This window comes from Orcinus orca, chromosome 13 (genome assembly GCF_937001465.1).
Source record: "Orcinus orca chromosome 13, mOrcOrc1.1, whole genome shotgun sequence".
NCBI lineage: Eukaryota > Metazoa > Chordata > Mammalia > Artiodactyla > Delphinidae > Orcinus > Orcinus orca.
This window is the reverse complement of record NC_064571.1, coordinates 70,768,144-70,792,112: the sequence shown is the minus strand read 5'-3', so window position 1 is coordinate 70,792,112 and position 23,969 is coordinate 70,768,144. Positions and strand designations below refer to the sequence as shown.

The 23,969-nt window shown below is 57.6% G+C and overlaps 2 protein-coding genes across 9 annotated transcripts; both read left to right on the top strand.

Annotated features, from left to right (window-relative positions):
- Positions 1–3,648: 3,648 nt before the first annotated feature.
- Positions 3,649–11,729, top strand: EMILIN1 (elastin microfibril interfacer 1). Of its 3 annotated transcripts, none has more exons than XM_049696284.1 (9): positions 3,649–4,314; positions 4,727–4,786; positions 5,255–5,380; positions 5,842–6,062; positions 7,212–9,131; positions 9,711–9,827; positions 10,215–10,232; positions 10,392–10,529; positions 10,975–11,723. In XM_049696284.1, the coding sequence occupies exons 1-9, from the start codon at positions 4,145–4,147 to the stop codon at positions 11,310–11,312; spliced, it is 3,108 nt and encodes a 1,035-aa protein (XP_049552241.1). In that variant the 5' UTR covers positions 3,649–4,144; the 3' UTR covers positions 11,313–11,723. The 3 variants fall into 3 exon arrangements, with proteins under 3 accessions (XP_049552241.1, XP_049552242.1, XP_049552243.1); XM_049696286.1 differs by having other exon boundaries at positions 4,175–4,314; positions 4,659–4,786; XM_049696285.1 differs by lacking the exon at positions 4,727–4,786 and having other exon boundaries at positions 3,650–4,314; positions 10,975–11,729.
- A 366-nt stretch (positions 11,730–12,095) lies between these two features.
- Positions 12,096–23,659, top strand: KHK (ketohexokinase). 6 transcript variants are annotated; one of them, XM_049695789.1, is made up of 8 exons: positions 12,096–12,724; positions 16,532–16,648; positions 18,966–19,100; positions 20,957–21,029; positions 21,761–21,907; positions 22,905–22,993; positions 23,131–23,288; positions 23,375–23,659. In XM_049695789.1, the coding sequence occupies exons 1-8, from the start codon at positions 12,633–12,635 to the stop codon at positions 23,458–23,460; spliced, it is 897 nt and encodes a 298-aa protein (XP_049551746.1). In that variant the 5' UTR covers positions 12,096–12,632; the 3' UTR covers positions 23,461–23,659. The 6 variants fall into 6 exon arrangements, with proteins under 6 accessions (XP_049551746.1, XP_049551751.1, XP_049551745.1 ...); XM_049695794.1 differs by lacking the exon at positions 18,966–19,100 and adding an exon at positions 18,644–18,778 and having other exon boundaries at positions 23,225–23,288; XM_049695788.1 differs by lacking the exon at positions 18,966–19,100 and adding an exon at positions 18,644–18,778 and having other exon boundaries at positions 23,375–23,634.
- Positions 23,660–23,969: the final 310 nt, after the last annotated feature.

Genomic DNA, 23,969 nt, shown 5'->3' with positions numbered 1-23,969 from the left:
CAAATGGTTAGAGACTGTCACCTGATCCTTCTTCCTCTGTTCCATACTCTGTTGTGTCAGACTGTGGACTCAATAGGTTGTCCTAGGGTCAGGGGAAAGCGGAAAAGGTTTTGTTTTAGAACCATCCAGAAATGTCCTTCACCTCCCAGAACTTCCTGTGCCTAGGTCAGCGAGTCTTTATCAGCCTTGAATGGGTCATTTGGCCTAGTGCCTGGAGGAACATTTTAACCAAGTTAAAAATGGTCTCCAGGACTAAACTGGACTCAGCTAAGAGCTAACAACTCCTGAAAAAAGCTTGGGTGGAAAAGTACGTGGGAAGTGAGACAAGTGAAGCCTTATCCTGGGGGAAATCGGGGGAGAGAGAGGGTTAGGGGGCACGTGGGGCAGGGGGGAATGTGTGGAGCTTAATCTCTGTGATTAGTGTGACAATTTAAAGCAGAAGACATAGTCAGGATTAGGCTCAGGAGTGAAAAGACAACAAGACCTGGAAAAGGGGCACTGGGCCCTGCATCCAGGGAGGTTAGCTCCTGAAGTATTGTACCTGTGGGAAGGGTTGGAAGGAAAAAAAAAGTGTGCATTTGTGCATAGTGGACTTTTGCTCAAGAGTCCCCACAAGCTGGAATTCCCATCTGGGTTGGCATGACCCAAGGCCCGGTTGTTATTATTCCCCCCTTTTTCCTCCCACTCTTCAGTCTTCTGACCGAGGGTGGTAGGCATAAAATGCTCCTTACTGCTGGGGCCCCTATCTCTCTGGCCCCAGGCACAGGAGTTCATTGCGCCATCAGTGATGGTTGACTGAATGAGCTAGCTGCCTGGTACAGCCAAGATTTCCCATTGGCACTAGACCCATGGAAATCTGTCTTGGAGAGGTTATAAAATAGATCTTGTCCTAGTGCCCGAGGGACTCTTAGCCTTTTTTGGTCTCAGGAATTCTCTTCCAGTCTCTTTGGCAATTTGTGGCTGCCTATCAATACCACCGCCACCATTGCATTCCCTCTAACCTTAGTCTCCCCTGCAGCCTGCTTGCCCAACACCTCAGGCCTCCCCAGTGAACCCACTGATTTCTTTGATATCTCTGAACATTCATGTCAGGCTCTAGGTCTTGGCTCCTAATTACAGGACTAAATGAAATGCAACCTACCGCCATTATATTTCAAAGGCAACATTTTTGACTTGACACACTTAAAATACAACAGATTTTGTAACTTAAGGGGGCAGGCAAAGGAACGGGTGACAACTGAGTAGTCACAAGATGGCTGGGATGACTTTTTAAGTTGCCAGGAGCTCCTGAACGGAGAAGACCGGGAAGAGCAGAGAAAGCAAACGCACAGCAGCAGCCAGGGCCACCTGGAGGGGAAGTGAGTGAGCTTCCGGCCAGGGCCAGGGCCAGGGCCAGGGCCTAAGCAGCTGCCTTCCACTGACAGCGACTTTGAAATCAGGACCTTCTAGGACCAATTCCTTCAAGTCTCCCTAGGTGCCGATCCCCTCCCCTCTAAGGAACAGGCACAGGTTTCCATTTCGGATGGTTCCAGAGTTTACTGTCACCATCCTGTCTTTTCGCCAACATTTCTTCCAGTCATCAGGATCATATTCTGGACGTCAGAGGTAGATCACTCAGATTCACATTGAAGATTTGGTGGCATCCATTCTTATAGTTTCCAACTATTGTCCTGCAAATGGTTCCCAGAATCAAGACCCACACTGCTAACCATCTCCCTTGGACGTTTATTTCCATTGAGATGTGTTATTCTCATCTTAAACTCAGGATGCCCAAACGAAGGTCATCTTTCTTTCCTTCAAACCTGCTCCTCTTCTCGATTTACTCACGCTGGCTCAAACCCTGGAAGCTTCTGTGGTGTCCCCCTTCATCTGGTCCCTCATTACCCATGCAGTCACCAAGCAGTCACAGCCTTCCCTTCCAAGTCTGCGTCACTTTGCAGTGTAGAATTTGGAAGGGACCTGAGATGACAGAAAGATGGCAGACCCCCGGTGGAGTCAGGGGGTTTGCTCAGAGTGATAACACTATTTAGAGGAGGAGCTGGAGCCAGCATCCTTGTGCCCTAACACCCTGCCCATTGCTCTTGCCAAGAATATCTTCTTTCTGTGTGCGTATCGACCCCCTACTCAAAAACTTGTAACCCAAGCTGTTAACCAGTCATCTGAACCGCTCCCTGATTTTTCCACAACCAACCTCTCTGACTTCCTGACACAAGGAAGAGCTAACATTTACCACATGCCAGACACTATTCTAAATGCTTCACATGGATTAACTTAATCCACATGAAACTAGGAAGGAGGGAACTATGATTATTCTCATGTTACAGATGAGGAAACTGAGACAGACCGCTTTCACCAACCTGAAATCTCTCCCCCTCCCCCCGTCCCTGTTTTTTACTTCCCCCCACTACCACATTTATCAGATTCTCTTTCTTCCAATAGCTCTTCTCTGACTCCCCACAGCAGCCAGCTATCTTTCCCCTCCTCTTACCCAGAGCACAGCATCTATCTGGCCTTCTGTCTGTCCTGCCCTGTGTTCGTTCTGTCGGGCGCTTGTGTCCTGTTCCCCAGCAGGACCAGCTACTCCTTACTGAGTCCTACACGTGCCTTTGCTACCCAGGCACCTCCGCAGCGCCCACACACCAGGCTCTCGCCTCCTTTCTGTCTAGTACTGCTGCCTGGCTCTCCCAAGCGGCCCACCACGCAGGGAGACCTGTACAGAACACAACGCTGGGGGCCAGATGGTGAGGGGGGCCGGCTGACAGATTCTGACAGAGTCTATGGGCAGGCTGGTGGTTGAGTCAACTTCCTTACTTGCCTCAGAGGCTACCAGACTTGGCTCCACTCTAGGGAGTGACTTCCTTCAGGCTAAATACATCGGGCCCAACTCACCTCCCTCCTTCCCTCCCCTCCCGCACTCATGGCTGACCTTCTCCAAGACAAGTCTGAGACCCATGTTCACCTGGCCTTTTGAGAATGAAAGCCTTTTTCCTCTTGCCCATGTCCTCTCCATGCTTGACAGAAGGCTACTCCCCACTTCCAGATTCTTCTGGCTTCTCTGAATTTCTTGCCTGCCTCAGTGATTCCTTCTCCTTTTCCTCTCTGGCCCAGTAGCCCTCACTCCTCTCCTCCTTTTTCCTCGCAAGCCACTGACCTGGGTACCATTTATATTCTAATCTGAGCCCTGCTCTTGACTTGCTGTGTTACCTTGGACAAGTTACTTTCCCACTCTGGGCCTCAATGTTCACATCTATGAAAGGAGGCAGCTGGACTAGATGCTGAGTGGCTGTCCTGCTGAGCCCTGCGATTCTTTCTTCCTTTTACAGCGCTCCTCTCCACCTCTCGCCTGTGGGCTCCTCTCTCAGGCCTTCTCTCCCGGGGTAGGCCTGCCCTGGCCCCAGGAGAGCTGTGGCTCCAGCTCCCGTTCCCTGTCTAAGCGACCAGCCCTGGGCCTCCTCCCCAGCTCTGGCCCCAGCTCCGCTCCATGTGGCCCGTCTGAGAGGCTGGCCCCAAGCCCGGGGGCAACTCCACATTTCTCTGTTTTTCCTTTTTTTTTCTCTCTTTCCCGGAGTTAACAAGAAGCAGATGTGGCGCACGATGGTTGGAGAGGTGGGGGGAGGAAGGGGGAGGCTGGACCGCCAGCCAGACAGGGGGGAAGGGAGGGGAGTGAGGGAGAGAGAGAGGCGGGAGGCCAGGGCCCGCCCCGAAACCACTCTTGCGCCTCTGAGCAGCCACAGGGGCAAAGCCCTGTCACCCTCAGGATCCAGTCATTGGGGAAAAGCGATAGGGAGGCCAGAGGAGGGCCAGCTGGGGCGAGGGGGTGGAGGCCCAGGAAGCAGCATCTGAGAGGGCCAGGGACCAGGCACAGGAGGCTGGGGGGCACAGAGAACAAACCCCCCTCAGAAGTGGAGAAGAGGAGAGCGGAAGGAACCGAGGGAGGGACAGATAGGAGCCTGAGGAGGAAAGAGGAGGGGGAGAGGGGTCAGGCCAGGCGGCCAAGGAGGAGGCGTGCGGCTGGGGGCTGCCGGCAGGAAGCTGGGGACAGGACCTGCTGTCCCTCGGATCCGCGGCGTCCCCCGCTCCAGGCAGAGGCGCCGGTGGTCAGGCCAGGATGTGCCTCTGAGGGCCACCACGGAGCGCCCCCGCCATGGCCCCCGGAACCCTCTGGAGCTGCTACCTCTGCTGCCTGCTGACCACAGCCGTGGGGGCGGCCAGCTACCCTCCTCGCGGTTACAGCCTCTACACTGGGAGTGGCGGGGCCCTCAGCCCTGGGGGACCCCAGGCCCAGAGTGCCCCCCGGCCTGCCAGCCGCCACAGGTAAGAGTCTGGGCCCCAGCCCGAGGCTGGAGGTAGGTGGGAGGGTGGGTGAGAAGGTGTGTATCCTGGCCCCGACCTTGGGTCCGCTCTTCTGGGCTGTCCCCGCCTGGGGCAGGGAAGGGGGAAGAGGAAACCCATCCGCCAGGTGCTCTTCACATGCCCGCCTTCCTTCAGGGCACTTCCAGGGCCCCCTGAAGAGCTAGGTCCCCCCCAACCTCAGGGAGATCTGCTTCCACGTTAGGCGCCCAGGGAAACTACCCTGAGGGACACCAGCCAGGCCTTCCTGCCAGCCGCCAGCTGCATACCAGCCTGGGATTCTCGGCAGACCTCTCATTCCTCTCTAGGGCTCCCTCAGCCCCATCCAGTAACCCACGCTTCTGACGCCGCTCCTCTGCTCCCTGTGGCTCTCCAGCCGACACGGACCAGAGACTGGCGCGAATGGGGCCAAGAGTGTAGAACGTCGAGCCCCAAGGTGGGCAGCGCTCATCAATGGCCTATTCTCTCCTTAACCCTGAGCTGGAGCCCTGCCTGCCCCGTCCTCTCCCCTGAGTGGTGGGTGGAAGCCAGCATCCAGGGGATCACCAGGGACCCTGGCCAGTCGGTTCACACAGGCCACGCCAAGCTGGGGGTTGAGACAGAGGGACACGAATGAATGTGTGGATTCAGAGGCTCCCCACGTGCCCCCAGCCACGAGGATCAACATCTCGTGGTTGTGGTTTTGCATCTACATCTCCTGTCCCCATCTTGAAAAGTCTTTATTGACTCCTGCTGCACAGGAAGGTGGGGGGGCGGGGAGCCGCCCCTGCCAAAGCCCTGGCTCCCACCGTTCCCAGGGGCCCTTCATGTTTTGACCCTCCCTCCGCCCCTCTGGTAGCCCCCTGGGCCTTCCTTGGGGGTATGTGTCTCTGGATCTTGGGCCCACGTGGGGTTGTATCTGCAGGAACTGGTGTGCCTACGTGGTGACCCGGACAGTGAGCTGTGTCCTTGAGGATGGAGTGGAGACCTTCATCAAGCCTGACTACCAGCCCTGTGGCTGGGGCCAGCCCCAGTGTTCCCACAGCATCATGTGAGCACCTCCCCCTGCCAAGGGATGTGCACTTGGCTGGGGCTGGGCTAGGGCGGCCAACTGGGGGCATTTGTACCAAGCAGGTAGCAAGGGGCAGGACCGGGGGCTTCAGTCACAGCCAGCGGAGGAGATGCTGAGGCAGCAATTTGGCTGGTGGAATACTGAGGGCAAACTTACCTGGACCACCCTGCCAGCCCCTGGAATGCCTTTTCCGGGCTGGGTCACAGTCAAGGAGAGTTGTTCAAAGTTCCAGCACAGGACAAGGGGAGGAAGAGTAGGGATTTGGCCCTTGGCCAACACGCTGACAACTGTCAACTGAGCAAGGCCACATGCTGGTCAGTAAGGGGGACCCAGCCTGAGGGACAGGTCTAGTCCACCAGCGGCTGCTCATCTCTGAGGACAGGGGCCGGGATCACTACAGGACAGGGAGGAGTCAAGAGGCCTCCCTCTGCCTCTCCCAGGTACCGCAGCTTCCTCCGCCCTCGCTACCGCGTGGCCTACAAAACAGTAACGGATATGGAGTGGAGGTGCTGCCAGGGGTACGGGGGCGATGACTGTGCCGAGGGCCCTGCCCCGGCGCTGGGCCCTGCACCCACCACGCCGCGCCCCCGGCCCCGGCCTGCCCGCCCCAACCTCTCGGGCTCCAGTGCGGGCAACCACCTGAGTGGACTGGGTGGGGAAGGTGAGTACCGGAGCTGCTGGGGAGAGGAGGGGAAGGCGGTGCTGGGGGAAGCGTGGGCCAGGCTGCTGCGGGGAACCCCTGCTCCAGGTCAGAAGAGGGGACAGAAGGGAGTTAATGAGATCCCTTCCCATGCATGAGAGCGAGAGCGAGTGAGAGAGAGAGAGAGAGAAGAGAGAGGGAGAATATGTCTCTGTGTGTGTGTGTGTGTGTGTGTGTGTGTGTGTGTGTGTGTGTGTGAGTGACAGAGAAGAGAGATTGAGTGGAGACCCAGAGAAAAGGAAGGCAGAAAAAGAGAATGTGCTTGTTCACACCCACGTGTAGCCAAGATACTTCCTAGTTGGGAACAGCTGCGGAGGAAGGGGGACTTCCTTGGAGAAGCTTGGTCCAAGGGGATAGACAGATGAGACTACAAGTCCTAGCATGCACTGCAGCCAACTACAGGTCCCAGGCCCCTCGGTGGCCTCTGGAGACTACAGGTCCCAGAATGCAGCAGTCCCCGTTGCCCGGCACTGCAGATGTGCTGTGTTTGCCTGCCAGGGAGATAGCTGTGCTGTAATTATGGAAACAGGAACTTCTGGCTGATTCTCCGACCATCCAGCCAGATCCCCCGCAGCTCGCCTCAGAGCCCTGTTTGTCCCTGTAGTGCTGTGGAGAGGTTCCTACCCCACGTCCGCATTTCACTCACCCTGAGGGAAGGACTTAGTGTCATTCCCTTTTTTCAGATGTTGGAACAGTTTCCATAAAGTTAAGAGGCATTCTGGAAGGTGGAAAGGACCTGGCCTTGGTGGTCTGATGGACGACCTGGGTTTGAAACTTGGCTCTGCCACTTATTAAACTTGTAATCCATGGCCCAGTTAATTAACCTCTCTGGTCCTCTGTTTCCCAGTCTGTGAAATGGGAAGAACTAATGGTATTTGCACAATGGAGTTGCTGGATGCGGGAAGGAGCCATGGTACACATGTGGCTTAAAGGCATTCAGTGAATGGAGTTTCCTACCATCTTTTCTTGCCCAAGTCATGCAGCTAAGGAATGGCCACATCAGCTGGGACCTCTGCCCTCTTGTTGGAGCTGGGGAGCGCAGGACCTAGGAGGTAGGCACTGAGCTCTGAGGCCTAGCCCCTCGACCTTATGCCTTCCCCTCTCTGCCAGGACCTGGGGAGTCACAAAAGGTGCAGCAGCTGGAGGAGCAGGTGCAGAGCCTGACGAAGGAGCTGCAGGGCCTCCGGGGTGTCCTGCAGGGACTGAGTGGGCGCCTGACGGAAGACGTCCAGAGAGCTGTGGAGATAGCCTTTAATGGGAGGCAGCAGCCCGCAGATGCAGCTGCCCGCCCCGGTGTGCACGAAACCCTCAGCGAGATACAGCAGCAGCTGCAGCTCCTGGACAACCGCGTCTCCACCCACGACCAGGAGCTGGGCCATCTCAACACCCATCACAGCGGTGGTGGCGGCAGCAGTGGCAGCAGGGCTCTGGGCCCAAGCCCGGCCCCTCCCGGCCACAGCGAGGAGCTGCTGCGGGAGCTGGAGCAGCGGCTGCAGGAGTCCTGCTCTGTGTGCCTGGCGGGGCTGGATGGCTTCCGCCGGCAGCAGCAGGAGGACAGGGAGCGGCTGCGAGCGCTGGAGAAGCTACTGGCCTCCGTGGAGGAGCGGCAGCGGCAGCTTGCTGGGCAGGCCCTGGGCCGCTGGCCCCCTCCGGAGTGCTGCCCTCCAGAGCTGGGCGGGCGACTGGCTGAACTGGAGCGGAGGCTGGATGTGGTGGCTGGCTCGGTGACAGTGCTGAGCGGGCGGCGAGGCGCCAACCTGGGAGTAGCAGCTGGGCAGGGGGGCCACCCCCCAGGCTATACCAGCTTAGCGTCCCGCCTCGCTCGCCTGGAGGACCGATTCAACTCCACCCTGGGCCCCTTGGAGGAGGGCTGGCGGGGGCTTCCCGGGGGCCTGGGCCACTGGCTGCCTGCTGCCCGGGGCCAACAAGAGAGGCTGGAGGGGCTGCTGGCCAACGTGAGCGGGGAGCTGGGGGGGCGGCTGGCTCTGCTGGAGGAGCAGGTGGCAGGGGCTGTGCAGGCATGTGGGCAGCTCTGCTCTGGGGCCCCGGGCGAGCAGGGCTCCGAGGTCAGCGAGATCCTCAGTGCCTTGGAGCGCAGGGTGCTGGACAGCGAGGGGCAACTGCAGCTGGTGGGCTCAGGCCTGCACAAGCTGGGAGCAGCTGGGGAGTCCCAGCAGGCCACGCTGGAGGGACTGCAAGGGGTCACGGGCCAGCTCCAGGGTCGGGTCAATGCGCTGGATGAGACGGCTGCAGAGTTCGCACTGCAGCTGAATCTCACAGCGGTGCGGCTGGGCCAGCTGGAGGGGCTGCTGCAGGCCCGTGGGGATGAGGGCTGTGGCACCTGTGGTGGTGTCCAGGAGGAGCTGGGCCGTCTTCGGGATGGTGTGGAGCGCTGCTCCTGCCCCCTGTTGCCCGCACGGGGCCCTGGGGCCGGCCCGGGTGTTGGGGGACCGAGCCGTGGGCCTCTGGATGGCTTCAGTGTGTTCGGGGGCAGCTCAGGCTCAGCCCTCCAGGCCCTGCAGGGAGAGCTCTCCGAGGTTATTCTCACCTTCAGCTCCCTCAATGACTCACTGCATGAGCTCCAGACCACAGTGGAGGGCCAGGGTGCTGATCTGGCTGACCTGGGAGCCACCAAGGACCGCATCATCTCTGAGATTAACAGGCTGCAGCAGGAGGCCACAGAGCACGCTACAGAGAGTGAGGAGCGCTTCCGAGGCCTGGAAGAGGGACAGGCACAGGCCGGCCAGTGCCCCAGCCTAGAGGGGCGACTGGGCCGCCTGGAGGGAGTCTGTGAGCGGCTGGACACGGTGGCCGGGGGACTGCAGGGCCTGCGCGAAGGCCTCTCCAGACACGTGGCTGGGCTCTGGGCTGGGCTACGGGAAACCAACAGCACCAGCCAGACACAGGCCGCCCTGCTGGAGAAGCTGCTAGGGGGGCAGGCCGGCCTGGGCAGGAGGCTCAGTGCCCTTAACAGCTCCCTGCTGCTCCTGGAGGACCGGCTTCACCAGCTCAGTCTGAAGGACCTCACTGGTGAGGGGGCAAGAGGAGGCACGGGGTGGGGGCACTCCTTTCAAGTCCTTTCTTTCTCCTCCCCTGACCCTGCGACAGCCCAGCTTTAACCTCATCCACTTTCTCCTTGCCCTGCCCAGCATGAATTGCAGATCCACCTCTGTCCCAGGGCTTGGTTTGTCCACAAGAGATGATCCAAGGTCCCAGCTCCCCGCCCTCCCCTGACGGCTCAGACAGGCCTGTGGGTGGAGGAGGGGTGCTGCTCTGCCGGCTAGGTACCCAGCATGGGCAGCGAGGGGCCCCATCACCCTGTCCCTGGATCCACCACCTTCCCTGTCCTTTGGAAACTCCTTTTTTTTTGCGGTACGCGGGCCTCTCACTGTTGTGGCCTCTCTCGTTGTGGAGCACAGGCTCCGGACGCACAGGCTCAGCAGCCATGGCTCACGGGCCCAGCCGCTCCGTGGCATGTGGGATCTTCCCGGACCGGGGCACGAACCCATGTCCCCTGCATCGGCAGGCGGACTCTCAACCACTGCGCCACCAGGGAAGCCCGGAAACTCCTTTTTAAGGCTCTCCTTCAACTTAGTTTTGTCACTGTAGGTCCTGCAGGTGAGGCTGGGCCACCAGGGCCTCCCGGGGTAGAGGGACCCCCAGGCCCTGCCGGACCTCCGGGACCTCCAGGCAAGGATGGACAAAAGGGGCCCATCGGACCACCAGGTATGTGGGCTGAGATCCTTGCTGCAGCCAGGGCTACTCCCAGCCCCAACCCCGGCTGCCCCGGGCTTGACATTCTACTCTGAACCGGACAGAGAAGGGGGGGAAAGAGGCAAGGAACTGGGGCTGCTACATGGCTGACAGTGACTAGGAGCTAGGATAGTCACTGTGTTGGCCAGTTAGCTGTGGTGGCCTCACTGCTGTGTTGAAGACGATGCCTGAGCCTATAAGGTTGAACAGAATGGACCCTATCTGTTCCTCCTTTTCTTGATACGCCCAGTTCTGTTTTGGAGTCTGCATAGCACCTAGCACAGTGGGAAAGCAGATGTTTGCTGAGTGACTTAGCGAGAGCTGCCCTACTTCTCACAGCTCCCTTTTTTCTTCCCACAGGTCCCCAAGGTGAACAGGGTAAGTTCCTCTCATTCAGTGCTGGAGGGCGGGGAACTGAACTAGGATTTGGAGGATGGAAGGCCTCAGACAGCCCTGGGGGTAGAGACCCAGGAGGGGAAGGGGGCTGGGCAGCCCTGCACTGAGCGTCCACTCTGACACTCTCCCTACCCCACCTAGGAGCAGAGGGGGCACCAGCAGCCTCTGTGCCCCGGGTGGCCTTTTCAGCTGCCCTGAGTTTGCCCCGCTCTGAACCAGGCACAGTGCCCTTTGACAGAGTCCTGCTCAACGATGGGGGCTACTATGATCCAGAGACTGGTAAGCCTGGGAGTGGGCAGCTGGGCACTGGGGGGAATGGGGGAGGCTGTGCAGTGGTATGTCCCCATTCTTGCCGTTTCAGACAAGCTGAGTCTTTTCATTCTCTGGTTTGGGGAGACCCCTATTCTCTCCTTCATTTATTCATTCTCACCACAGCTTGGACTGGGGGGTGAGGTGGGGAGGGGAAAAGCCGGGGAGGGGAAAAGCCGATCATTCCACAGCTCTTTATGGGGGCCTCTTCTTGCCCAGGCACTGTTTTAAGTGCTGGGGATGGGGAAATGAACAAAACACTGGTTTCCCTGCCGTCCGTGGAGTTCTAGTAGAAGAGAGGTGAAAAGACCCAGAGGGTCCCTCCGCACGTAGTCCAGGAGTTCTGCAAGGGCTCCCGGACACCTTCACGGCCCCTGCCACCTGTCTCCCTCCTGATTGCCACTGTTGTCCCCAGGCGTGTTCACGGCGCCTATAGCCGGACGCTACTTGCTGAGCGCGGTGCTGACTGGGCACCGGCACGAGAAAGTGGAGGCCGTGCTGTCCCGCTCCAACCTGGGCGTGGCCCGCATAGACTCCGGTGGCTACGAGCCTGAGGGCCTGGAGAATAAGCCGGTGGCCGAGAGCCAGCCCAGCCCGGGCGCCCTAGGCGTCTTCAGCCTCATTCTGCCGCTGCAGGCCGGGGACACGGTCTGCATCGACCTGGTCATGGGGCAGCTGGCGCACTCGGAGGAACCGCTCACCATCTTCAGCGGAGCCCTGCTCTACGGGGACCTGGAGCTAGAACAGGCATAGACAGGGAGCCGGGCCCCACCGGCCCGAAGTGTCTACGCCGGCCAAACAGCCAGCGGGGGTGGGGTGGGGGTGGGCTCCGGGGCGTCTCGCCTGGGACGGGGCCCCGACCCGGGGCAAGCTGCAGTCTCTGTACCCGCCGCAGCAGCGCAGGCGCCCAGAGCAGCGTCCTTCCCACGGTCGGAGTGCGCCGGGTCGGGGACTCTGGGGTCTCCTCGTCCAGACTTTTGGCCTGATCGCCGTCCCTGCAAGACTCGGACTGCAGAGGAGCTAATCCTCGCACACTTTGCTCCCCCAACTGGCCTCTAGGCCGAATCCCTGGGCTCCGGGACTCTCTCGAGGGGGCTCCGGCCCCCACCGCCATACTAAACTATTCAGGAATAAAGACACTTGGGTTTTCTAAAAAAAAAAAAAAAAAAACTAAACAAGCTGTCTGCTCTACTATGTGTTCAGGGGTAGATAGGCGTATACAGGGGACGGGGTGAGGGAGCCCCGGGTTCCGGACCCTGCTCGCGTCCTCCGCTTTGGCAGGGGTAGCTCTGCCTGCACTTGCACTGGACGCGCAGGCGAGAAGTGCCCCCGGGGCTTGGAGCGCTAGCCGGGCCCCACTACGGGTCGCGCCTTTTCCGCCGGCGTCCGCCAGAGGGCGCTGGGAGACGAGACCGCGGCGCCGCTGGGCGGTGTCTTCCGTCACGTGACCTCCGCCGCTCATCTTGCGTGCCCCAGCTGCTCAGCGGCGGAGGCGAGGCCTCAAGCTGGGATTGGCTGGGTCTCGGGGGCGGGGCGGGACAGCGGGGACCGCGCCAGCCGCGGCTCTGGATGCCGGGGTCCGGGCCGCAGCTGCGAGGCCAGACTCAACACCGCGGGCCTAGAGTCTGGAGAGGGAGCCGCGGGTGCAGGAGAGGGCGGGACAAGCGATGCCTTTCTGCTGCACTTTCTCTTGGCATTCATGAGGTTGCCTAGCTGCGCTTCAGAGAGATTTGTATTAGCTCGGAGTCCGTCTGACAAGTGAGGAAACTGAGGGCGAGAATTTGAAGGCGTAGCCATCTCCTGGGCCACGCAACCTGCTAAGGGGAGGCCAGGGACCAAGACCGCGGGGTCTGCGCTCCCAGGCCCGCTGGGGTCGATGCGCGTGGGGAGCAAGAGCCCGGCTCCGTCCTCTGCACCTCGCCGCTGCAGGAGGCTCCTTGGAGGAGGAGCTCGGGACGCGGAGGAGGAGCCAGTACAGACTCTGGGAGCTGGGACACGATTCTCCGGGATAAGAGGCAGAGCCCGGGAGGAACCCCGTCAGCCGAGCGGGCAGAAATCTCCGGGAGCAGCATCATGGAAGAGAAACAGATTCTGTGCGTGGGGCTAGTGGTGCTGGACATCATCAGTGTGATGGACAAATACCCGGAGGAGGACACGGACAGCAGGTAGGGGCGCCCGGGCCCCTCGGAAACCCTAGGGGCCGCTGCAGCCCCGCGTTGTGCCAGGCGGCCAAGACTACAGGGCTGCGGAGCAGGGGGTGGGGGGGCCGGGGGGCCCGCAGCGAGGCCTTGAGAGTCGCCTTGGGAGCTGGTGCCCCCTGCCCTCTGCCCGGGACCTGGGGAAAGAATTGAGGCCTTTAGTAGTAAGATCCAGGCTTTGGATAGCGTTGTGTTCTCCAGTTCCCATTTCAACCCTGGGACCGTGTCAGACATCATTATCCCCATTTTACCGAGTAGGCTAAGCAAGTAAAGACCCTGAGGGACGCAGTTATTTATCCACGGGCACACAGCTAGGAAGGTGCAGAACCAGTTTTTTTCTTTTTAACGAGAACTGTGCACTTGCCTATCACCAGCATTTACTTCTAATTTATTTACCACATATATATCTCATCTGTGTCTTTAAAAAAATTTTTTTGAGGTAGCTTACAATAAGAAGTATGTGCAGTTAGACTGTTCAAGAACTTTCAAAACCATGGTGTTCAAGCTTCCCTGTAGCTCGGGGCTTGCTGGCACGGCAGGCAAATTTGGAGATGCTGTGAGTTATGGGTAGAGCTGGTTCATGAGCCACACAGACTTTCCCCTGGTGCCGAATTCCAGAAGTTTACCAGAAGTCCTTTTTCCAATACTCAGTGAACAGCATAGTGGAAGAGACCCTTCTTGGTTGTCTGGTAGAAGTTGAAAAGTCATTTGTTGGTTCCCGTATTTACTCTTGATCACCCTTGCACTGTGATCCCGAGACACTTCTGTGTGGTGGAATCCGTGGCTGTCTCTTGCTGCAGTCTAGTGCTCAGAATACGGACAAGAACTGCTTCTTGGCCCTCACTTGTCTCAGCTAAGAACTGGATAAAAGGCGAGTTCAAGATTGAACTCGGGAAGGACACTACAGCAACCACAGCCAGGAGGCTCACTGAGGGGAGAGCCCCCGGCATTCTTCAGGCCGTGGGTCCACACAGCACTGTCACAGGCATTGTTACATAGTTTCCTCACAGCAGCCCATGGGAAGCGTGTAAGGATCAGTCGTGTCCTCTCTTTAGAGATGAGGAAGCTGAGGATTTGGAGAAATTAGACAATTACTGTGAGGGGCCACGTAGTTGATGAGTGGCAGAGTGGTGGTCACAACTCAAGCGTCCTGATGCTAGTGTTCCAGCCCTCCGCCCTCTCTAGTGCTCCCTGTTCCTTTTTTTTTTTTTTTTTGGCGGTACGCGGGCCTCTCACGGTTGTGGCCTCTCCCGTTGCGGAGCACAGGCTCCGGACACACAGGCTCAGCGGCCACGGCTCACGGGCCCAGCCGCTCTGCGTCATGTGGGATCTTCCTGGACCGGGGCACGAACCCGTGTCCCCTGCATCGGCAGGCGGACTCTCAACCACTGTGCCACCAGGGAAGCCCCTCCCTCCCTGTTCCTTGGCTGCTGCCCGCCTCATGGAGTTGACCTTTTGCTTTGGGCTGCTTTGTTTGACAGAGGTGACAGCCCCTGGCAAAAGGTGCAGGGACCGTGGGAGGAGGCACAAGGGTATGCTGCCGTGTGGCCCTAGCCCACCTACCAAGGTCAAGCCAGCCCCAGGACTTGGTGGCCAGTGAGGAGGCAAGTTTACTTTCCGGAGAACAGTGCAAATTCTGGGGCTCCAGTTTCTCTAGGAACTGTGGAGGACCTCCAGGGGACCCAGAGCACTTGCTCTGCTGGAGCTGAGTCCCGGTGCCTTTGAGCTTACTCATGTTGGAAGGCTGGGACAAGAGCCTGCTGGTCCCACCCTGACGGGAGCTGGTTCCGACGCTGGGCACTAAGCAAGGTGCCTCTCTGAAGAGACCCTCTGTGCTCCCTGCGCTTGAGGGAGTATCTCCCTGCTCCCCCAGACCCATGGCTCTGCTCCTCTGTGGAGCAGTTTGGTTGTCCACAGGGCCTCTCTCCTGTGCTCCCATCCCACCCAGCCCAGCTCCTGGACTCTGTCTTGCCTCCCCGATGGGCAAACCTGAGTGGGGACACAGTCCTTCCCAGCATCTGAGCCCCACCTTTCCCAGGCTCTCTCCGTAGGCAGCCGAGAACTGCCACCTGGAACTCGGCCAGACCCCTGAGGAATGGCCCTGCCTCCCAGAGTCCTGGCTGAGCAGGACCTTCCGGAAAGCATCTTCATGCTCAGCAGAGCATTTCTGCACAGAAAGTTGGGTGTCAGTATAACTTTGAAGGGTTTCCACAGAGTAGAACTGTGTACCCTTTCTCTGAAGCCTCAACAAGCTGGGACCCAACTACTTTCCATTCAGAAACCACTTGTAGTGGTTTGGGGTCAGGAGACCCGGGCTCTGGTATCACCTTTGTCATTAACTGTTGTTGGGACCTTGAGCAAGTCCAGTCCCTCCAGGCTTCTCCTCTCTTCTCTGCATGAAAATTTCTCTAAAGCTCATAGCTTGAGACATGTTTGACCTTTTGCAGATTAGTAGCCTTCTTTCTAATGAGATCGTGGTCCCCTTTTCCCAAGGCTGAAGGGAACTTCAAGGTTAAGCTTTGTGTACAAATATACCCTAGCCTAAAAATTCTACTTCATTCATTTCTCTTAATTAGTAGTTCTTCGGTACTTGTTACCCTTATCGTAAGCTGCCACAGTTATTATTATCCTTTTTGGAACTGGAAGCATAGAAATAACAGCCTGTACTGTTACCTCACAGTATTATTGGAGCACAAATGAGAAATCATTCAGGTTCTTTGACCATGTATGCATGAGTTATCATTTTTGTTGTTGATGATGACAATGAAGCCCTTCAGGTGTATCTTGACTTAGTTTCCTTTTGTTAGATTTTCAGTAAAGATGGAGAAAAAAAAAAAGGAAGAAAAAAAAAGGTAACTATGCACTGTGATGGATGTGTTAACTAACCTTATTGTAGTAATCACTTCACAAAATATATGTATATCAAACTCATCACGTTGGGGCTTCCCTGGTGGCGCAGTGGTTGAGAGTCCGCCTGCCGATGCAGGGGACACGGGTTCATGCCCCGGTCAGGGAAGATCCCACATGCCGCGGAGCGGTTGGGCCCGTGAGCCGTGGCCGCTGAGCCTGCGTGTCCGGAGCCTGTGCTCCGCAACGGGAGAGGCCAAAACAGTGAGAGGCCCGCGTACCAAAAAATTAAAAAAATAAAAAATAAATAAATCATCACGTTGTACACCTTCAGCTTTCAGAATGTTATATGTCAATTATATCTCAATAAAGCTGAAAAAAAAGGAGAAACAAACAAAAATGGAGAAAAACTGGTCTTCACTCACTGGTCTTTTTAACTTTTGTCATCATAAAAGTTACTACACACAACTTTCTTAAATGATCACAATGTCCGGGTTTGCTTCCTGTCTTAATTATTTTAATCTGAGTTATTACTGAAGTGGTCTCTCCTAAGACAGGAGCAGCAGGAGATTTGCCACCTTTGAGAAGAGGCAGCTCTCAAGGAGGAGGCTTGGTGGGGGGTCCCTGTAACAGAGGAGGAAGTAACCCAAAGTCAATGAGACCCTCAAATTGTGATGGGCCCAACTGAGTACTTTCCTGATGTCATAAGAATAGGTGAAAGATAGAAATGAATCACTGTGAACTTGAATTTAGCCTGGGCTGGGGAATAGCTGAGCCTCTTCCCTTTGCTGAGCCTAAGGCTGGCCTGGATGCTTTCTGAGGGGAATCGCCTGGCTTTTACATCCTGCGGGCCCTACTCAGGGCTCAGCCCTGCTTATCCCAGCCCCAGCCTGCTGGATCTGCAGGGACCCTCCTTGTGTTTTGCAGGTGCTTGTCCCAGAGATGGCAGCGTGGAGGCAACGCATCCAACTCCTGCACTGTCCTCTCCCTGCTTGGAGCCCCCTGTGCCTTCATGGGCTCGCTGGCCCCGGGCCACGCTGCCGAGTAAGTGGAGGGAGCAGGGGAGGGTGGCCCACAGGGTGGGGGGAGAAGAAGGAAGCCTTGGCCCTGGGTGGGCAGTCTCTGAGAAATGGTTTGTGGCCACCAGAAATGGGTGGGGCGTGGGGAGTGGAGTACCGGCATCCCAGACCCTCCCTGGTATGGCTTATCTGCTGCTCAGTTGTTAATGCTGCTCCTGTTAAAGGTTTCATTTTCACAGCCTGTTTCCTTGGCCAGTCCCTGGAGCCTGCTTCGGCTTCCCACCTTCTCCTTCCTTGTTTCCAACAGACTGTCTGCGGTGGATGTGACTTTGCCCTTCTCAAGTCCCTAATCCTGCCTGTCCTTTTGGCAGAAGGCAGTTAGGGACATGCTGTACCTGCCCTCTCAGGGATGTCCTGCATCCACGGTCCCAGGGTCCAGGCCTGCAGTTTCTTTCCCAGCTGAGGGGGCAGGGCCAGTGATTGTGTCCCCGTTGTTCACTGAAGCAGCGAGAGCTCCCTGCCCAAGGACACCCCAATGCCACGTGCTAAAGCTGGGCCCAGCCCCATGCCTCCCAGCTCATCGGCTAGGAGGCTGCAGCCCGTAGTGGCCCACACGCTTCCTCTATGTTGGCTGCTGCAGGGACCCAAGAGCCCTTTGACCCCTGGCACTGCCGACTCAGCAAGCGCTTATCAGGCGGTGAGGCCCACTTTGCCCACTGTGGGCACAGGGGCAGGCTGCCAGGTTGCTGGCCTGTAAAGCACAGCCCTTTGAACCCTGGTTTGAGCGGGGCTGGTGCCAGAGCCCAGCCCCAGGCCGCAGCCAGATTCCCTTCCTTATGAACTGGCACGAGAGCCTGCCCTGTGATGTGGGACAGAGGGAGCCGGAGCCAACAGCTGCTCACTTGTCAGCCCTCGTCAGCAGCTGCCTTCCCTCCCAGCTAGAGCAAGACCGTGCCTCTTGCTTTGGGGTGGTGGACCCACCTTTGTGTGGCAATCATGCTGATAGCTGGGCCATTCCAAATTCTCCCCATGTGTTCAGCAAACACTGAATGAGCACCTACCATGTGCCTGGCACTGTGGGTGCAAAACGTTATTTGGCAAAAACCAAATCATATTCCCCATGCTGTGGGAAAGCTACTATTTAAAGGGCCCTTGAGACGCAAGGCAAGGAATAATGCCCCGATGTGGTACCTCTATACAGATCTGTATTGTCCAGCCTTGGTGTTGCCGAAAGTGGGGTTCAGCCATAGTGAGAAAGGCCAGGATGGTGGCTGGACTGCTGGGCGTAGTGGCCACAACTCATTTCCAAAGAGCTGGGAGGGATGGGTGGCCTCCTTGTTCTGCTGGTACAGTCTTCCTGAAGGGCCACCCCCCGGCTCACTCTGATTGGAGTGAGAGTCCTGGACCCGGTCCATACTGAGGGGCCTCAGGCACTGAGAGGGCTTGCCACTGTGGAAGGAGCGGGCAGTGAGCAGGGCCACCGAGGCAGCACCACTTCCTGGCTGGGCATCGTGGAGGCAGGTGTAGAAGGAGAGGAATCACGTTAGGACTGGAAGGACTTCAGAGAGTGGAGTACCATGGGGATGAGCAAGCAGAGGGCACCTGGGGGACAAAGTGTCACCTTGGTAATTATTAATACTGCCTGGGCCTTGCGTGATGCCGGCCACAGTGCCCTCACCTGCTTGGTTCAAACAGGGTGCGTGTTCTAGGTCCCACATCTACCCCATCTAGCTTTATGAACGTGAGAAATCCTTTCCAGCTTGAGTCAGATTGAAGGACAGGGTCAGGGTTGGAGTTTGCTTCAGTCAGGACCTAAAAGAATGTCCCTTAGGGTTTTTCTCACTAAGCTCCAGCCATGCTCTCCTGCCTCTCCTGCCTCCACACAGCCTGTGACAGTGACTCCCAGTCCCATCCTAGCCCCTGTGCTTGCACCCCAGGGTCCCCGGTGGCCCTGCCACCTACCCTCCAGTCCCCAAACCCCCGTCGAACTGCGCCTCCCCGGGTTACTCCGCCCTGGCAGTTTTGTCCTGGACGACCTTCGCCGCTATTCCGTGGACCTACGCTACACGGTCTTTCAGACCACGGGCTCCGTCCCCATTTCCACAGTCATCAGCAGCGAGGCCAGTGGTAGCCGCACCATCATACATGCCTACAGGTTTGTACATCTGTCTGCGCCTTGCCAGCTGCCGCCGCCATTGCCATCACTCAGCTCCCAGAGCAGGACCCTCTCTCCAAGACCCGCGTGCTCCGGCACCGCTCCCCACCCCGCGGGAGGTCCAGGCCCCTGGTAGCCTCTAATCTGTGTCTCCTTGCCCTTCCCTTGGCTCGGGCTCCACCCCAAGCTTCCTGGTGGCTGACTTCAGGCAGCGGGGCGTGGACGTGTCTCAGGTGGCCTGGCAGAGTAGCGGGGAAGCCCCATGCTCTTGCTGCATCGTCAACAGCTCCAATGGCTCCCGTACCATTGTGCTCTACGACACGTAAGGCCCCCTGGCCTGCCCTGCCACAGCCCACCAATTAGCTCCCTCACTTGCCACGTGGGCAGCCCACTGGCCCACCCTCTGTGGCCTCTCTCTTTGTACCAGAAATTGTCCCTATGCCAAACTGTTCAGTGATTTCGGAATTGTTCTCAATTAGGGGAGAAGTGAGGTGGGAAGGGATGGGCTTTGCTCTGCCTGGCGACTTGGCCTTGGTCAACACCAAGGATGGGTGGGCAGGCCTGTGCAAACTGTAATTTATGATGTGATTCCTCCATAATCAGCCAATCAGCAGCCTGGGTGTGAGTATGGGGAAATTGTTCTGAGGACAGAGGGATGGGAGATGTGATTCAAACCATCTTGAGCCCTGAAGGGGGCCCACTGGGGTTTCCAGGGTCAGCCCCAGAGTTGGCAGCCTGCAGCATGGCACCAGGAGCTGAGGTTTGGGTGTTCGAAAGAGATGAGCAACCCCAAAGGTCCCAGCATAATGAAGCCAGACCAAATGCCACACGCCACTCACAGCCATTGCTGACGGAGGGAAGGGGAACACTGGCTCAGCAGAACAGGGCCATCTGACGTGTTGCTAACCTCGGGCAGGGCAGGGGCATCCCTTTAGGTCTCATCCCAAGCTTCCAGGGAGAGACCCCTTCTCATCTCTCCCAGATTCCCTCCTGAAAAATCTCAAGAGGTTTAGTTTACTGAGAAACTAGGGTGTGCCAAGTACTCTGTTAGGGCAGAGATGGCCCAAGCCCAACTGCCCTGGGGTTCTGACTGTCCCTGCTGCCCAGCATGACCACTGGACCTGCGGGAGGGGCAGTCATCCTAGAACAAGATTTATAACCAGTGGCCCTGGGCTCTTTGTGTCCCAATGAATGAGTGGGTAGGCATACATGCTAGACACGATCTTCCCATTGGGCAACGCTAGTCATCTGCCCATTAAGCAACAATCTGTAGCAGCTTTGATCAGGGACACAACATGGGTATTCAAGGGAAGGGAGGGAGAAGAGCTCCAAGGAGAAATGTTTATTGCCCACGGCCTCAGTCCAGGCATATCCACACACATTATCTCCAGCTGCAGCAACCTGCGGGGCTAGGGGTTCGGTCCCATTTACCGAAGGGGAAGCACCTCAGAAAGGCCACAGTCACCCAGCTAGTTAAATCGAAGTAGGATTTGGCGCAGAACATGGAGGGGAGGACACTGGCTGTGTGTAGGTCTCTGGCCAAGGAAGGTCAAGGCGGACCCTTCCCAGGTCTCCACACCTAAGTCGGCCAAAAATGAACTCATTCTCAAGCACCAACCTTGATCCCAGGGTCATAACATGGAGCTGCCAAACTCAGGACAGGGCTGCTGTCACCCCTGGGGTGCCTGAACTGAGAGGACCCAGACCCGAGCTCCAGGCAGAACGGCGTGGCCTTTGTAGTTTCCCAGGGCACTGCGTGGTGGTAGCTGTGTGTGCTGCTGGCAAGAGGAATTCTGGGAATTGTAGTCCCTGGTGCTCTGAAAGCATTTCGGGAGATATGGTCTGCAAGGCACGCAGAACTGGTCCCTTGCTTGACATATGTGGTGGTTGAGTTTGCCCTTAGATAATATCACAGCCTCAAACACAGGAAGGGGCATCCTAGGAAACTGCCTGCAGCCCCCTGTGTGGATGGAGCTGAGCAGGGCAAGGAGTGGTCTCGAGTTCAGCCTGAGACAGGGTCTGTCCTGGAGCCAAGCCTCAGGAGCATGTGCTATAGATTCAGCTTCCTGCCATGCTGCAGGCAGCGCCAGGCATAGGGGCCCTAGCAGCCAGTTAGAGATCCTGGCCCTGGCTGGCCTCACCATGCCCCTTCTCTGTCCTTTCTGTCCTGCGACTCAGGAACCTACCAGATGTGTCTGCTAAAGACTTTGAGAAGGTTGACCTGACCCGGTTCAAGTGGATCCACATTGAGGCAAGCCCTGCCCTACCTGTGTTTTGAGGGCCTCAACCTGCCAGCCCCTCCACATGTTCTGCCTTCTTCTTGGTTTCTTTGAACCATGAAGTACCTTAGAGATCAATGAATCCAACCCCCCTCACCCGCTCTCCATCCTCCTTCTATGTTTTCAGGTGGAAACTAAGGCCCAGAAAGACTGGGTGATTTTCTCAAGGTCACACAGCAGGATGTAGGTGCCAGAAGCAGGGTGCTGGCTCTAGGCAAAGTCTGGTGCTTCCTGTGTTACAGGCTGCCCCACCTCCTCTGGACTTGGCCTCTGGCAGGAGCCTGGCTGTGGGAGGCCTGACCTGTTGCCTCTGGGGAGGCAGGAATGGGAGGGCCTGACCCAGCTCCCAAATAAAGGGAACTAGAATCTTCATTCCAAGAGAAGTTTTGGAGTCTAGGTGGGAGGAAACCTTGAGAAGTCCTGAGTTCTAATCCTAGCCCTGTCATTTAATTTATTGTAGGTCCTTAGGAGAGTCTCTCTTTTATTCTTTCGTCTTCTCATCTGAAATGGGAGGGCTGGTCAATAAGGTCTCCAAGGTCCAGAATAGCACTAGAATTTTGAGACTTAGGTTGGGTTTCCGGCCCAGCCTTCCTGGCCCCTCTCCCCCCTCACCCATGGTTCCAGCAGGGAGGGAAGAATGAGGCAGAATGAGACCAGCGCCCAGCTGGTCCTGAGTTGCCTGCCCTGCCCTGCTCTGCCCCAGGGCCGAAATGCATCAGAGCAGGTGAAGATGCTGCAGCGGATAGAACAGCACAACGCCAGGCAGCCTCCAGAGCAGAAGATCCAGGTGTCTGTGGAGGTGGAGAAGCCGCGAGAGGAGCTGTACCAGCTGTTGGGCTACGGAGACGTGGTAAGCATCCCCCACGGCCCCCCACCTTGCCACATCCAGCTTAATTTGGTCCTTAAAGGGAGTCCGAGTGTCCCCTTGTCCTGCCTGTCACACTTAGGGCGGCACTTTGCGGCTTGGTGATATTGGCAGGTGGGGGCAAAGCAGAGGCAGACCTCTAGCTTAGGGCTCTAGTGCAGGCCTCAACAGCGGCCAAGGAGTAGAATTTCTCCAGCCCAGCGGGCGCATAGGTATGAAGGCAGCCAGAGGGCTTGGTCAAGGCCAAGACAGCCAGCCTCAGGGCCAGCCTGCGTGGAAGCCTCCCCTCCCTGGGCCTCCTGTCTTTTCCTCTGTCAAATGACAGGATGGGACTGTTCTCCGAGGTGCCCTCCAGTTCTGTAGGGGGTGAGGGAGGATGGGAAGGGGGCTTGCGCATGGTAAGTGTGGAATGTACGTGGAACCGGGATGATAATCTAGCATCACAGTGGCAGCTCGTTGGGCCTCAGCCTTGGATGCACGTTAAATGATGTGGATGCCTGAGCCCCACCCTCATTTTTTTTTTTTTTTTAATTTGGTTGGTAGAGGTGAAGCCTGGGCTGAAGTATTTTTTAACAAAACACCCTGGTGATTCTAATATGCAGCTGGTGTTCAGGAAGCTCTAGAACCCCTATCCCTTTGTTGTAAAGATGAAGAAATCAGACCTAGAGGGCGTAGCTGCATGCGGAAAGCCGTGGTTTCACCTGCCAGTTGTAGATTGCGCCCCAAGATGACCTCAAGACTCACTCTGGGTTTTCAATTGTGAGGAAATTCGTTGATCTTAGAATAGGCCGGGGCTTTCGTGGCACAATTTACATGGCTGTTTTCTAGCATATCCTGAGCAAGTATGAAAACGTGTTCCTGAGGGACAGCGAGATGCTACTTGGGGGTTTAGGTGGCCACGATGGAGGAGCAGGTTGCTGGTAGTGAGGGACAGCTGGGGTAGAGCTCAGCTGACTGTCAGCCTCTCTTCCACTGCCCACAGGTGTTTGTCAGCAAAGATGTGGCCAAGCACTTTGGGTTCCAGTCAGCGAAGGAGGCCCTGAGGGGCCTGTACGGTCGCGTGAGGAAGGGGTGAGCTAGCGGAAGGCAGGCAGCGGCCCGGGTACGGGGAGTGAGGGAGCCTGGCCTCCAGGGTCTGCCCCGGGGAGGGATAATGAGGCTGGGGGCCAGGGCTGGGCTAACACCCAGCTGAGTGGAGGGTGTCACAGGGCTACGCTGGTCTGTGCCTGGGCTGAGGAGGGTGCCGATGCCCTGGGCCCTGATGGACGGCTGCTCCACTCCGACGCTTTCCCACCGCCCCAGGTGGTGGACACTCTGGGGGCCGGAGACACCTTCAACGCATCCGTCATCTTCAGCCTGTCCCAGGGTGAGTACCCCAGCAGCAGGCCCAGGGCCGGGGCCTGCCCCTGCCCAGAAGGCCCGGCTGATCTGGCTGCTCATCCCCCCCTCCAGGGAAGAGCATGCAGGAGGCACTGAGCTTTGGCTGCCAGGTGGCGGGCAAGAAGTGTGGTCTGCAGGGCTTCGATGGCATCGTGTGAGTGCCCTGTGGCAGGAAGCACCGGCTCACATCCCCGCCCCGGGCCAGCAACACTGGCTGCCGTCGCCCTCTCTTCTCTGGCCAGCTGGCATCAGGCTGCCTTGCCCCCCCAGGCAGATGCAGGCTGTGGGAGGGCTCCACCTGTGACCTGGCATCTCACATGGCAGAGCTGCAGAGCAAATAAATCTTCCCCAGAGCCAGCTTCCTTCTGGCAGTCTGTTTGTCTTCGATGTCTGAGCTGCTCTGGCTGGGGATTCTGGAGGCTTTGATCCTGCAGTCCTTTGCCCTTTTTTTCTCTAGTCCCCAAATTCACCTCCTGCCCAGGCCCAGAGGAGGGGCCACCCAGACCAGAGCAGCAGGAAGTGCCCCAGGCTTGCCACCAGCTGTGCCCCTGCTGGGGCCCCAGCTCAGGGTAGAGGGCCAGACTTCCAGCCTTCCTGGCGGGGGAGGAGACTTAACCCCTTGCACCCCAGGGAACCTTCCAAATAACCACAAGCCATGAGAAAAGCT

Excerpts from the sequence above, each read along its gene's own strand:
- EMILIN1 (XM_049696284.1), top strand. The coding sequence starts at position 4,145 with ATGGCCCCCGGAACCCTCTGGAGCTGCTACCTCTGCTGCCTGCTGACC. Across the intron at positions 4,315-4,726 it reads CGGCCTGCCAGCCGCCACAG|CCGACACGGACCAGAGACTG; the intron begins GTAAGAGTCTGG and ends GTGGCTCTCCAG. Across the intron at positions 6,063-7,211 it reads GAGTGGACTGGGTGGGGAAG|GACCTGGGGAGTCACAAAAG; the intron begins GTGAGTACCGGA and ends CCTCTCTGCCAG.
- KHK (XM_049695789.1), top strand. The coding sequence starts at position 12,633 with ATGGAAGAGAAACAGATTCTGTGCGTGGGGCTAGTGGTGCTGGACATC. Across the intron at positions 19,101-20,956 it reads ACCATTGTGCTCTACGACAC|GAACCTACCAGATGTGTCTG; the intron begins GTAAGGCCCCCT and ends CCTGCGACTCAG. Across the intron at positions 23,289-23,374 it reads CATCTTCAGCCTGTCCCAGG|GGAAGAGCATGCAGGAGGCA; the intron begins GTGAGTACCCCA and ends CCCCCCCTCCAG.